This window comes from Scardinius erythrophthalmus (genome assembly GCF_964197995.2).
Source record: "Scardinius erythrophthalmus genome assembly, contig: HAP1_SCAFFOLD_738, whole genome shotgun sequence".
NCBI lineage: Eukaryota > Metazoa > Chordata > Actinopteri > Cypriniformes > Leuciscidae > Scardinius > Scardinius erythrophthalmus.
The window spans coordinates 496-15,000 of record NW_028295883.1 but is presented as its reverse complement, the minus strand read 5'-3'; the positions used below and the strand labels follow the sequence as shown (position 1 = coordinate 15,000).

At 36.2% G+C, this 14,505-nt stretch overlaps 1 protein-coding gene across 1 annotated transcript in view; it reads left to right on the top strand.

Moving 5' to 3' along the window:
• LOC308686752 (zinc finger protein GLI1-like) overlaps positions 1-14,269 on the top strand; it is a gene marked incomplete at its 3' end in the record, with an annotated part of 16,887 nt that extends 2,618 nt beyond the window's left edge. The window contains exons 2-11 of the mRNA XM_081395187.1: positions 1,732-1,931; positions 3,030-3,131; positions 4,269-4,467; positions 5,253-5,397; positions 7,286-7,393; positions 8,384-8,521; positions 10,834-10,983; positions 11,559-11,723; positions 12,935-13,171; positions 13,963-14,269. Of these exons, the coding sequence (XP_081251313.1) occupies positions 1,732-1,931; positions 3,030-3,131; positions 4,269-4,467; positions 5,253-5,397; positions 7,286-7,393; positions 8,384-8,521; positions 10,834-10,983; positions 11,559-11,723; positions 12,935-13,171; positions 13,963-14,269 (1,751 nt within the window). The remainder of the gene's footprint in view (positions 1-1,731; positions 1,932-3,029; positions 3,132-4,268; positions 4,468-5,252; positions 5,398-7,285; positions 7,394-8,383; positions 8,522-10,833; positions 10,984-11,558; positions 11,724-12,934; positions 13,172-13,962) is intronic.
• Between the last annotated feature and the right edge of the window lie 236 nt (positions 14,270-14,505).

The window sequence follows — 14,505 nt, the reverse complement described above, 5'->3', positions numbered from 1 at the left end:
AGAGAGAGAGAGAGAGAGAGAGAGAGAGAGAGAGAGAGAGAGAGAGAGACATGCGGGATTAGTGTGAGGAGATTAAACCGCTCCGGAATACACACAATGTTCAGAGGGAATTAGTGAGACCACCGTCACTGAACACACACATCACACACACATCAGGGAAGAGAGAGAGGCAGACCATGAGTGAAAGAGAGGAAGAAAACCGGAAAGATGGAAAGAAAACTGATCAATATGAGAGGATAGCAAGGAATAGAGGAATGTTGGGGATTCCCACTGACATGTTCTTAGTCTTTCATTGGTGTAAGTTTGAAGGAAAGCAGAAGGAAGTGGCGCCTCACGGTGGCCGAGCGAGTGAATCGCAGTAAACCCAGATGTTCTCCACTTTAAAGGGGTGGTTGATTATGATTTCACTTTTCTAACTTTAGTTAGTGTGTAATGTTGCAAAGTTACGACGCTCAAAGTTCAAAGCAAAGGAAGATATTTTATTTTACGTAAATCATTTTTAAGGACTACAACAAACGGCTGGTAGAGACTACACCACATTCCTCCCGGGTTAGTGACTTCACAAACCCTCAAATTTACATAAACCCCGCCCCCGGGAAAATGATTTATAGATTATCATGACAGAATATGCTAATCAATGACTTGAAGACAGTTAATTCCACATCAGCAACATAAATTCATCAACTAACCATTCAGAAATGTTGTCTACATGTTGTCACTTCTTCTTGAGTCTCTCCATCATTGTCTGACTCCGTTTGAGTATAAAAGGCTAAAAGTTTCTGAATTTTTCAGTGCATGTCTGTGTGAGGTAATCAGAGCTGCTAACACACACACACACAACACACACACACACTCACACACAAGCTCTTGTAGCTCCGCCCTCTGCGCCGGGAGCAGCAGCTCATTTGCATTTAAAGAGACAGACACAAAACGGTGTGTTTTTGCTCACCCTCAAAAAGTTAAAATTTTAACATGCTATATCTGTTGGGTATTTTGAGCTAAAACTTCACACACACACTCTGGAGGGATCAGAGACTTATCTTGTGAAAAAGGGCATTATACCACCCCTTTAAAGTGTCATGAAACCACTCTGAAAAAATTTGGCCCACGCGAACGTCCGAAGTTTCCTTTGGGCTTAAAGCCCCACTGAAGTCTAAGGTGGGACCTATTGAATGGTTCCTCAAATAGCCAATAGCATTTAGTTTACCTCACAGACTGACAGCACCATGGAAGCGAATCCGAGGGCCGATGATATGCTGGATTCAATAGTAGAGGATTCATTCATTTCATTCTTAACCAACATACAGATGGAAAAGAGAATAAAACTCAAGCGTTTGAGCAACCGAACACACACTCCAACACACAATGCTCTGATGTGTCAATGGCCGCTTTGGTCAGGTGGTGTTTACAGCAGAGGGGGCGGAGCTTCAGATTCTAGAGAGCATTTGATTGGACAGAAGATGTGATGACAAGCTGAAGTCCGCGGTGATGTCATAAAAATCTGTGATCCATTTTAGTGGAAATGAAATTAAATAAGCTTTCTGGACAAAAAAAATAATTAAATATAATTTTAGGGCTTCGAGTCAATTCGGAAGAACTAAATTGCTCAGAAAAACAAAATTAACCAATATGTGTTTTTAGTGTTTTCAGTGATGTGCAACCTGTACATATCTGTTTACATTTTAAAAAATGTGTTTTTAAGTGTGTGTGTGTGTATGTGTGTGTGTGTAGACTGGCTCCGTCAGTGAGATCCCCCTACAGCGAGGTGTCGTCTGTGTGTGTGGCGCGCCCTAGTGGTCAACCACCGGATAGCAGAGAGATGTTTAACCCCTCCATGACCCCTGGAGCCTGTATGGACCCGTACATGCGCCCGCCACACGCCCCTCCGCCGCACGGCATGATGGGACACCGAGGGATGCCCCCACCCGAGGGTGAGACTGTCTTTACGAATCACTGTTCATTCAGTTAACTGAGCTGGACTGCCATTCGTAAGACTACATAAAAGGAGTCATTCACTTCAGTGTACTTCACACTTTCCTTTTTAATTTACTCTCCCACACGTCATCCAAGATGTTCATGTCTTTCTTTCTTCAGTGGAACAGAAATGAAGGTTTTTAAGGAAAACACTCCAGGATGTTTCTCCATATAGTGTCTTCAATGGGGTCCAACGGGTCGAAGCTCCAGATGTGAGCTTCAGTGCAGCTTCAAAGTCTCGACACGATCCAGCCGAGGAATAAGAGTCTCATCTAGACAAACCAGCGGCCATTTTAGAACAAAATAAACATTTATATACTTTTATCCACAAATGCTCGTCTTGCACAAGCTGTGATGCGACACACATTACGTAATCACATTGAAAGGTCACGCGTGTTCCGGGTCAGAAATGTAGGGAAGGGCGAAAAACTCAATCTCATTTTATCCTCCAACTTCAAAATCGTCCGACATCGTTGTTTTAACTTTTATTTTTGCAAATGGCGTTTGACTTAGTCTTTGCACGTTGGCTTTGTAAACACTAGGTCTGTACTTACACCTACGTCACGCTTGACCTTTCAACCTGATTACGTAATGTGTGTCGCATCACAGCTAGTGCAAGATGAGCATTTGTGGATAAAAAGTTTATAAATGTTTATTTTGTTCTAAAATGGCCGCTAGTTTGTCTAGATAAGACTCTTATTCCTCGGCTGGATCGTGTCGAGACTTTGAAGCTGCACTGAAACTCACATCTGGACCTTCAACCCGTTGGACCCCATTGAAGACACTATATGGAGGAACATCCTGGAATGTTTTCCTTAAAAACCTTCATTTCTTTTCCACTGAAGAAAGAAAGACATGAACATCTTGGATGACGTGTGGGAGAGTAAATTATCAAGAAATTTTAATTCTGAAGTGAACTAATCCTGTAAGAGCAGTGTAATAAAATACCAGATTACTGGAAATCGAATCTCAAAACTTTGCTAATTAATGCTATTGTAAATAAAGTAGATGCATTATGTGTATCATCTAAAGAATGAACCGTATTGTTGTTTTAGGAGTCAGTGGCGCCCCCTACTGTAACCCGAGCATGATGTCATCTCATCACACACTCCCACATCATCACCCGTCGGGATCTGAACTCATGGGCTCAGGAGACGGTGAGTCAAGCCAAAACTTAAATATTAATATTTCAATAATTTAACAACGCATTTGCATGTTCATGGATCTCTAACGTAGGTTAATGGTCATATGGTTGAACTTAACTCTTTCCCCGCTGGCTTGTGCAATATATCTAAAGAAAGAACAGAGCCTTTGCTTTAAAAAAAAACAAAAAACTTTTATTCTAACTTCAAGCTTTTTTTAAATAAAAAACAAAAGAAAATCTTGTTGTTTTCAAAGACATGCATGAGCTTTTTTCGCTTGTTTCTGCTTCTTCTTCTTCTGTGTTTTAACTGGAGATTCAGTACTCTTTCAGAACATGTGTAATAGCGAATATAACAGTGAAAACACAGAAAGCCAGAAAATTCTGTCCATGGCGGGGAAAGAGTTAAAAAAATGTTTTATTTACACGTTAAATGTATATATTTTAATGAATTGTTAGTTTAACTCACAAACCCCAGCTTTGGAAACCTTGCAGTAGTTAAAGTTAATGTATCCAAAGTTAAAATTTCAAGTGTTCAATTATGATTGTTTTTATTTTTAAAATGTTTAACTGTACATTTTTATGATTTAATTCATCATTAGCTTTTTTTTATCAACTCACAAACCCTGATATAAATGTTAATTTCTAAATCTACTATTGTTTGCTCATTGTTAGTTATTGTTCATTCACAATACATTAAAAAAGGTTATATTGTAACTTGTAAACATAGATTAAAAATGCAATAAATATTGACATCATATAGAAAAATACACATAATTTCCAAGCAGCTTTACAGAAAATGCGTGAGTCCACATTATAATTTAGAGTGATCTGTTATCAGAGGAAACTGTAAGTTATGTATTTCAGAAATGTACATATACAAAATCACAGTTAGCAAAAAATATATTAATTTAAACAATGTTATAATTTAAGGCAGAAATAATGAGCTTATTGAAGATTTGAATACTTGTTTGTTAACAAATGATTATGATTGTTCATTCACAATACATTGAAAAAGGTTATATTGTAACTTGCAGATTAATCAATGCAATAAAAATTGCTCATTGTGAACATGTTACCGTATTGAAACGTATTATAAAGTGCTGTTAAGACCAGAAACGAAATGTGAGTTTTCTCTCTCTGTGTCCGCCAGCGTCTTGTTTCTCGACGCCTCGCTCCATGCTGAAGTTGAGTAAGAAGCGAGCGCTGTCGATCTCTCCGCTGTCCGACGCGAGCGTGGATCTGCAGACCGTCATACGCACCTCTCCAAACTCTCTGGTGGCCTTCGTGAACTCTCGCTGCGGGCCGAGCGCTGCCAGCTCGTACGGGCATCTGTCTGTGGGCACCATGAGGTGAACACACCATGAGTTACATTAGCACCCCTCATCAAAACCCTTCACATGAGATGGGCTTGCAGGTCGAAAATGACCCGCCTTTTAAGGGGGTCCTATAATGCCCTTTTCACAAGATGTAGAATAAGTCTCTGATGAGTGTGTATGTGAAGATTTAGCTCAAAATACCCCACAGATATTTTTACATCGCATGTTAAAAGTGTCACTTTTTGAGGGTGAGCAAAAACGCACAGTTTTTGTGTCTGTTCCTTTAAATGCAAATGAGCTGCTGCTCCTGGCACAGGGGGCGGAGCTTCAACAGCTCGTGTCCTTTTACCTCACACACACATGCACTGGAAATTTCAATGTTTATGTTCAAACTGGAGTCACAAGAAGTGAGGGTTACACTTTTTTAATTATATAAGTGTAATTATATATTTAAGTACTGAGTAATAATAATTAACAACATGTACTTACTATAGGGTTAGGGTAGGATTAGGATTTGGTTGAGGGTTAGTTGCATGTAATTATGCATAATTTACTCTTATTACTATGGTAAGTACATGTAACAAATGTAACAAGGACACTGTAACCCATTTTTTTGTGTAACAAGAATGTGTAAAGTAAAAAGTACAAAAAATATCACAAATATTTTGGTTAGTTGCTATACCAGTAAGAGCAAAGTCACAAGCAAGTTTATTCCGATGCAAGAACATTTAAGCAAAGTAAATCATGAGTGTTACGCTAAACCACGGCTACATCCACGACCTGATCCATTAACACGCCTGTGTTCCCTGTGATTCCAGCCCGTCGCTGGGGTTCTCCAGCTCCATGAACATGAACTACTCCAGAGCTCAGGGGAACATGTACGGTTCTCCATCATCATCATCGTCATGTCACGGGCCTTCGCCTCGCCTGCCGACACACAACCCCAGACTCAAACACACACACGTGAGTCCCGTCTCCTGCTGATGTCCAGCGTTTGCTCTGTGTGTTTAGTTTATTTACACTGAGGTCTCATTAGTTAACTTTACTGAATGCATAACAATGTGCATTTGCACTATACATTTGCTACATATTTAATTATAACAGTATTTGTTCATCTTTGTTAATGTTAGTTAATAAAAACACAACTCTTCATTGTTAGTTCAGGCCCTTTACAATAATATTAACAGATGCTTTAAATAATGTATTAGCAAATCAACTAAGATTAATAAATGCTTTAGAAGTATTTTTTACTCTTTTCATTTTAAATAATGCAGTTTACTAATGTCAACAAATGGAACCTTATTGTAATGTTACCATTTTTATTAATATTTGAATTAGTTTTCATATTTATTTTATTTATTTATTTGGGTAATTTTACATACTTTTGTCATTTTTATTACTTTTTTAAAATATTACTTTCTTATTTCAGTCATACTGTAGTTTTAGTTTTTATTTATTTGATTTCCGGTTACTAATTTTAGTGTTTCAACTTAACTAAACAAAAATCAGAAATGTTGCCCTGGGCAATAAACTGAAATAAGTTTTGTTAGTAACACTTATTAGGTTTCATTTGTTAACATTAGTTAACTACATTAGTTAACATGAACTAACAATGAACAATACTTATAAAGTATTTATTAATCTTAGTTAATGTTAATCTCAGTATTTCCTAATACATTAAAATCAAAGGTTGCATCTGTTGACATAAGTTAAAGCACTGTGAACTGACATGATTTTTTTTATTAACTAATATTAATAAATGCTGTAAAAAATATATTGTTCATTTTTAGTTAATGCATTCACTAAAGTTCATGAGACATAATTGTAAAGTGCCAATATTTTGAATTAGCTTTTATTTTTATACTTTAATTTTGTTGTATATTTGTCATTTTTATTTTTTTATTTTTTAAATTATTCTTATTTCAGTTTTAGTTTTTATTTTATTTCCAGTTACTAATTTTTGTGTTTTTACTTAAACTAAACAAAAAATAGAAATGTTGCTCCGACAATGAACTGAAATTAGTTTTATTAAATATAAAATTAACATGAACTACTATTAACAAATGCATCCTTATTGTAAAGTGTTACCATTCTTTACATTTTATATTTAGCTTTTTTTTAGTACTTCAACTTATTTAATTTCAGCATTATTTTAAAAATTAAAATTTTCTTTTAAGTTTTTCATCTAAATAGGGATGCTCAATATATCGGCCATATCAGTATCGGCCGATATATATTCATTTTTAATGTCATCGTTATTGGCCTGATAAGAAAGTTTTGCCGATATATTAAAGCCAACAAATAATGTATTATTTCCTTCAGCTGAGACACTTCAGATGTGCACTGTTCAACATGATGGTTATGAATTAATTGAAATATGATTGAAAATCACTTAAAAAAGAAAAATACAGTGAAGTGCAACATGTGCAGAATTAATACAAAGATTAATATGGCAAGTCTGTCATATAAGCTACATGAGAACATTATAATTGTGTGTTTGGCACATGGATTTAATGGTGAGACTTTTGTTTTTGTAATCAGGCTCTCAGAAATTATATAAAAATTTGGATTTAGATTTATCGGCCGATATATCGGTTATCGGCTTTCAAATATAAAGAATTATCGGTTATCGTATTGGCCAAAATTTTCATATCGGTGCATCTCTACATCTAATATTTATATTTTATTTTATTTCAGCTTTATGTCAGTTGCACATAACCTTTATTTCTATTGCGCTTTACGCAATGCAGATGTTAAGGTAAATGCTTCAGTAGTTTCAGTGTTAGTTGATGCTAATATTAACCCTGCTGTGTGTGTGTGTGTGTGTGTGTGTGTGTGTGTATGTGTTCAGATGAAGACAGAACCGATCCTGGGAAGTGTGATGGACAGCATTAACATCAAGAGCCTGGAGGAGCATTCTGAGGGAGACGTGGCGAGTCCTTCATCGACGGGAACACAGGTAATGTCCCATCTTTGACTAATACTGTGTTTACATCATAGTCAAACTCTTCACATCCTCCAGAATCTTGGTTGCAATCCACTCTATTCCTGACGATCTTACTGCGTTTTGAATTATGGGCGGCACTTCCGGTTTGGGGAACTTCCATTCAAAAAGACTGAAATGAATCATATCAGATCATAAGGTTGCCCTATAAATAAAGATAGATCATCAGTTTGACGGACTTGAGCTGTCAATTTCCCTTCATGTTTTACTTTCAGACATCATGGGAATAACGTTATACTTGTTATTTTAACGTGACATTATAACAAGAATATCTACGGCAAGAGCTCTCTTTTCAGTCGCTGAATTCCTTTCCTCATGATTATTAGATATGATTTTTTCCCTTTGCATTCTGCTGTAAAAGTATGAAAAAGGACAACATATACTGCACATCTGTGGTCTGTTCTGCCAATTTAATTTACGATATATCCCATTAATAATTCACTGGAATGCACGAAGAATCTCTCGTTTTTCTCATCAAATCCTCACTTCTCTTTCCAGGTTTGTTTTCACGGGTAAATACAATTTATAATCAGTCAAAATGACGGAAATCACATTGAAATCGTATCATGCAATGCTGAAGTAAATGAAGATTTTTTTATTAAGGCAACGTCTTTTGCATAATCCAGATATATATTATTACAGTGATATTTAACCCTGTGGAAAGAGTCTTGATTTTGGGGTTATTTGGTCTGTTGAAAGACCTTTTAAATGTCCTTTTAATGTTCGATGGTTGAAGTGCGAGTAGAATAATATCATCTCATTGTACACAGTTTTTAAAACAACGTGTTATTGTGTTCATAGCGCGAGCCTTTCACTGATTGTTTGCAGCTTTACGGAAGTTACACCCATAATTCAGACAAATCGTCATCACTAAGTTGTATAAATAGGTGTAGGAATGAGGTGGACACTCCTGGTTGTTTATGTTATTCCGACCCCGTTTTGCAGGATCCTCTTCTGGGTTTATTAGAAGGAAGAGATGATCTGGATAAAGAGGAGAAGCCTGAACCCGAGGCCGTTTACGAGACGAACTGCCACTGGGAAAACTGCAGCAAAGAGTTCGACACTCAGGAACAGCTCGTGCATGTAAGGAGGATTTAAGAGAGTTATTCACTCGTCAGTCCACACCAATATACTGCTATTTTGTTTCACATTTTGCTTCACATTTTGTCTCCAAAAAGGAAGAAAAGCCATGAAAGCAGCATAACAGCAGTCCATAACAGACTTGTATGCTATATGGCAAGTCAGTATGATAGATTTGTGTGATAAACAGAAAGAAAATCAAACCGATATTCACTGATCATTTTCTGAAATCTGAAATCTCGTTTTTATTGCTCCACTCAGTGTTGTTATTGTTAACTAAAACTATTAACAATTGTGGTAACACTTTATTTTACAGTATCATTGTTACATATGTTACATGCAGTTACTATAGTAATAATAATAATTACTATAAATTATGCATAATTACATCCATAAAAACCCTAAAACAAACCAGACCCTAATCTTAACCCTGTAGTAAGTGCATGTAGTTAATTAATATTACTCCGTACTTAACTGTATAATTACAGTGTAACAAAGACAGCTTAAAATAAAGTGTTACCAAAATTGTTTTTGTAATTGAACAAAAGAAGCAAAATATAAACATTAAATGAAAAACTTAAAATTTAAGTTGAAGTTCTAAAATTACTAAAACTGAAAAAAAAATAACAAAATAAAAATATATAAAAAATACTAACGCTTTGCATTAAGGTTTTGTTTGTTAGTTAACTACATTAGTTAACATGAACTAAGAGTGAAAATACTTCTAAAGCATTTATTAATCCTAGTCAATGGTTTCATCATAATAAATTATTCAAATCAAAAGTTATTCATATTTCATGGTTCATAATCTGTTAATATTGTTTAATGGACCTGGGCTGCGTTTCCAGATAACGATGGATCGACTTTACGAACGTTCGTCTTCATTTCATGTGCGTTTCACAAAAACTGTGTTTAAGTGCGTGTCAAATGTCTCCTTGTAGTGATCTGGCTCGTGATTAAAGCACACGCTTGTGTTTTGAAGTGTTTAGCCTGATTGTTGTGCATTTTCTACAAGGCCAATAATCTATAAAGCAGAATGACACTAGCAGAATGGCTGAACCCAAAAACCCAAAGAAAAGACATTTTTCAAAAAGAGGAGATTAATGTCATTTTAGAGGAGGTGGAGATAAACAAACAGTATTTTCAATAAAAGTCATACAAATAAACTAATACAAAGCATCTGGGAGGATATTGCTACAAAACTGAGTGCAACTGAGGGCATTATAAGATCAGGGCAGGAAGAAGTGGCAGGACTTTACACATTTAATAAAACAATTTACAAAAAACAAAAAGAGATTTTCTCACAGCAGAGGAAGAGAAGAAAAGGCCTTGTCAATGCTTGGCACAAGGGCTTCAGATGGCATGTGTGACTCTGGATCACGTCTCCAGTCTCGAGTCGCACGGGTTTATCTGTGGCAATATCCAACAATACATCGTATGGGTCAAAATTATCCATTTTTCTTTTATGGCAAAAATCATGAGGATATTAAGTAACGATCATGTTCCATGAAGATATTTTGTAAATTTCCAACCATAAATATATAAAACATGTATTTGTGTGAGTGAATGCTGCACAATCGCCAACATAAATGAACAACTTTAAAGGAGATTTTCTCAATGTTTCGGTTTTTTTGCAGCCTCAGATTCCAGATTTACAATAGTTGTATTTCAACCAAATATTGTCCTATCCTAACAAACCATACATTAATGGAAAGCTTATTTATTCAGCTTTCAGATGATGTATAAATCTCAATTTCAGAAAAATTACCCATGTGACTGGTTTTGTGGTCCATGTTCACATATTATAATCATATTGCACTTGAATAAAGTTAAAGGTGTAATCCTCGTAACTCTTCTTACAATGCACGATTTCTCCAGAGCACTCGTAGATCTACGAAGATTTTCAAGTGCTACTGAAGTCATGATGCTTTTGGGAAATGGACCATGATATTAAGATCAGTCGCACGATTTGACGAACTTCTTAGGTTTACGATGCTTCTGGGAAACGCAGCCCTGAACTAACAATGAACAGTTGTGTTTTAATGAACTAATGCTAACAAAAATGATGAAATACTGTAACAAATGAATTTCTCATTTTAGTCAATCCATTAACTAATGAGATTTTACTGTAAAGAATAAATAAAATCACACACAAAAATAAAACTAAAATTTAAAATAAAACTGAAAACTACAAATAAACGCTACCTCAAAATATGCATAGATACTATGATAGTCTATAGGTCAGACTGGCCGCAGGTGTTTCCCACATCAAGCATCCCGTGTCTTGTGTCCTGATTTTCCCGTCTCTTGCGCAGCACATCAACAACGAGCACATCCATGGGGAGAAGAAGGAGTTCGTGTGTCACTGGAAGGACTGTTCTCGAGAGCAGAGACCCTTCAAAGCCCAGTATATGCTGGTGGTCCACATGCGCAGACACACCGGCGAGAAGCCACACAAGTGCACTGTGAGTTTCAGCGGTGTCACATGACTTCTGTTCAAGCTGTGTCACATGACTTCTGTTCAACTCTCTCGAAACTGCACGAATAATGGGTAACACTTTACTTGAAGGGCTGTGCATAAGACTGACATGACACCTTCATTATCATGACATGACATGAATATGAAGGAGTTTTTATGCATGTTTATGTCACTGTCATTAAGTGTCATTCGCTCGATTATGACATTTTTTTATCCAAATATGTTTGAGATGTCTTTGTTATGACAACTTGACATAAATTCAGGGGTCAGGTTATCCTACATTAGAGTTATTAAACAACAGAAACTCAATAATCAAATGTAAAAATAAAACTCTGCTTAGTTTTCACTGTATGATTTAAATATATCCTGATTCTTATTAAAGCTACAGAAGTCATTCAGCCGAGAGAGAGTGATTTTCTCTTCATCTTTTGTTCATGACCGCAGTTATTGCAAGCCGTTGCGATATGCATATCACAATATGTACATTTGCGATATATTTCTATAATTGGGGTATATTGTGCAGCCCCACTGAGTGTAACTGTTTATGTTGGTGTGCATCAGTTTGAAGGCTGTAATAAAGCGTACTCGCGTCTGGAGAACCTGAAGACTCATCTGCGCTCACACACCGGGGAGAAGCCGTATGTGTGTGAGCACGAGGGCTGCAACAAGGCCTTCTCCAACGCGTCAGACCGAGCCAAGCACCAGAACAGAACACACTCCAACGAGGTACACACGCAGATATACACACACGTCATGTTATCTGCTGGTTTTGTGTTGCAATTTGCTTTTTTTGTCTTTTATAGTTTGCTTGCTGTTCAATACAACGTTTATGACACGACAGATTTCGCATGTCAAAAGACAAAGGCTGTGACTAAAACAAAAAAACTGTAGAAATTAACACTGATCGCAATTTGTTACTGCAATTAATTTATATTAAAAAAAAACTTTATTGCAATTAATTTGTTGTAAGACATAAACTGACTAAACAAAAAACTTTATTGCAGTTAATTAAAAAATATTGCAATTATTTTGTTGTAAGACAAACATTTACTAAAAACTGTATGAATATTGTTTGCAGTTTATTATTGCATTTAATGTATTTTTAAAACTTTATTGCAATTGATTAAATGACTGAAAGAAAAAACTGTAGAAATTAACACTGATCACAATTGATTTCTGCAATTAATTTATATAAAAACTTTTGTAATTAATTATTGGGTAACACTTTATTTTACAGTGTCCTTGTTACATATGTTACATGCGCTTACTATAGTAATAACAGTAAATTATGCATAATTACATGCAACTAACCCTCAACCAAATCCTAATCCTACCCTAACCCTATAGTAAGTACATGTAGTTAATTAATATTACTCAGTACTTAAATATATAATTACACTGTAACAATGACACCTTAAAATAAAGTGTAACCAATTATTGCAATTAATTTGATCGCTGATCACAGTTTATTATTACATCAATTTATTATTAAAAACATGTAGGTTATTTTTTATCAAAGGACCAAAACAATGACTAAAACTACTACACATGATAAGAAACGAGTTTGTGTTTCACTGGAATGACTGAATTATTATTATTATTATTATTATTTTTAATGTCATGTTTATCTTCTGGTTATTGTGCTTTTATAATGTACTATAAATCTTTTATTGGTTGCATCAGTTTCAAAAACCATTTCTATTTGTTTTCAAAGTATCTGTGTTACACTTTTCATGATATAAAAATCACAGCAGGAGAAACATGCGTCACTTCATTTAATACAGTCTAACCTGGCATTCTTTCTTAAATGATGCCAAACAGGAGGAGAAATACTAAGAGCAATAAACTATAGTGTAAACTATCACAGTGTGTTGGTTTCTAAAGGTTTGGCTCCAGCTGTAGATCACATGTCATGCTCTCTTCTCTCTGGCCTTCAGAAACCGTACGTTTGTAAGATTCCCGGCTGTACGAAGCGCTACACGGACCCGAGCTCTCTGAGGAAGCACGTGAAGACGGTTCACGGGCCGGAGGCTCACATCACTAAAAAGCACCGTGGAGACACGGGTCCGCGCGCTCCGGGTCTGACCCCGGCAGGACAGAACTCAGAGCTTCTGATAGAAAAAGAGGAGAGAAGCCGAGAGGACTGCAAATTACTCGCTCCAGAATCCACACTGGTAAGGCTTGATCCCAATGCTCATTCTAATGGATAGAAGGATTGCACGATATGTGACTCTGGATCACAGAACCAGTCACGAGTCGCACGGGTTTATAATAGCCAACAAAACATTGTATGGGTCAAAATTATAGATTTTTCTTTTATGCCAAAAATCATTAGGATATTAAGTAAAGATCATGTTCCATGAAGATATTTTGTAAATTTTCTACCGTAAATATATAAAACATTTATTTCTGTGAGTGAATGCAGCACAATCGCCAACATAAATGCACAACTTTAAAGGAGATTTTCTCAATGTTTCGATTTTTTTGCACCCTCAGATTTACAATAGTTGTATATGGTCAAATCCTAACAAACCACACATCAATGGAAAGATTATTTATTCAGCTTTCAGATGATGTATAAATCTCAATTTCCAAAAATTGACTTATGTGACTGGTTTTGTGGTCCAGGGTCACATATATATCGGTTTAGCACCGATATCGCGATGTGCGATGTCAAGTATAGGGATCGTAGTTGATTTACCTGTAAAACTTAAAGCACTGCTTATTTCAATTGTATTTTTTTATTTATATTGTATTTATCTACACTAATAATTTGTTTATTATTTACCATGCGGATTCACCCCAATTATCCTAGAATTATTTTCAAATAGAGCTATTAATCATCTGGTTGTTCAAATTGTTTTTATATCACAATATATATCGCAGAAAAACAAAATATCGCAATGCAAGGTTTTTTTGCATAATAACTACAGTTACATCCTGAATAATTTCTCTCGTCCTCTAGAAATCTCAGCCAAGCCCCGGTGGCCAGTCGTCCTGTAGTAGCGAACGTTCTCCACTAGGGAGCGCCAACAACAACGACAGCGGTGTGGAGATGAACCTGAACGCGGCGGGCAGTCTTGAGGACCTGACCACACAAGAGGAGAACGGGAACGCCGGTGTGTCCGAGTCCAGCGCTGGCGTGGGGTCGATGTGCATGTCCGTTCAGGCCTTGAAGAGGTTGGAGAATCTGAAGATTGACAAACTGAAGCAAATCCGCCGGCCAACCCCACCTGGGCGGAGCGGAGGGAACAAACTACCGGCTCTCTCAGGTAAAACACAAAGCAGATCAAGCACCTGATCGCAGGTTATTTAACTCATAGACAGTCAAACCAAAAATTATTCAGATACCAGATATAATTTTTTTTTTTTTTTTTTTTACTAGTAGGTGCAGGACACTATAGTTACAGGACACTATATGCATCGTGGACACTATATATAATTTATGTAAGTGAGGATAGCAAAATAAAGTAAACTGTGACATATTATACCCAATACTTCTTCATAC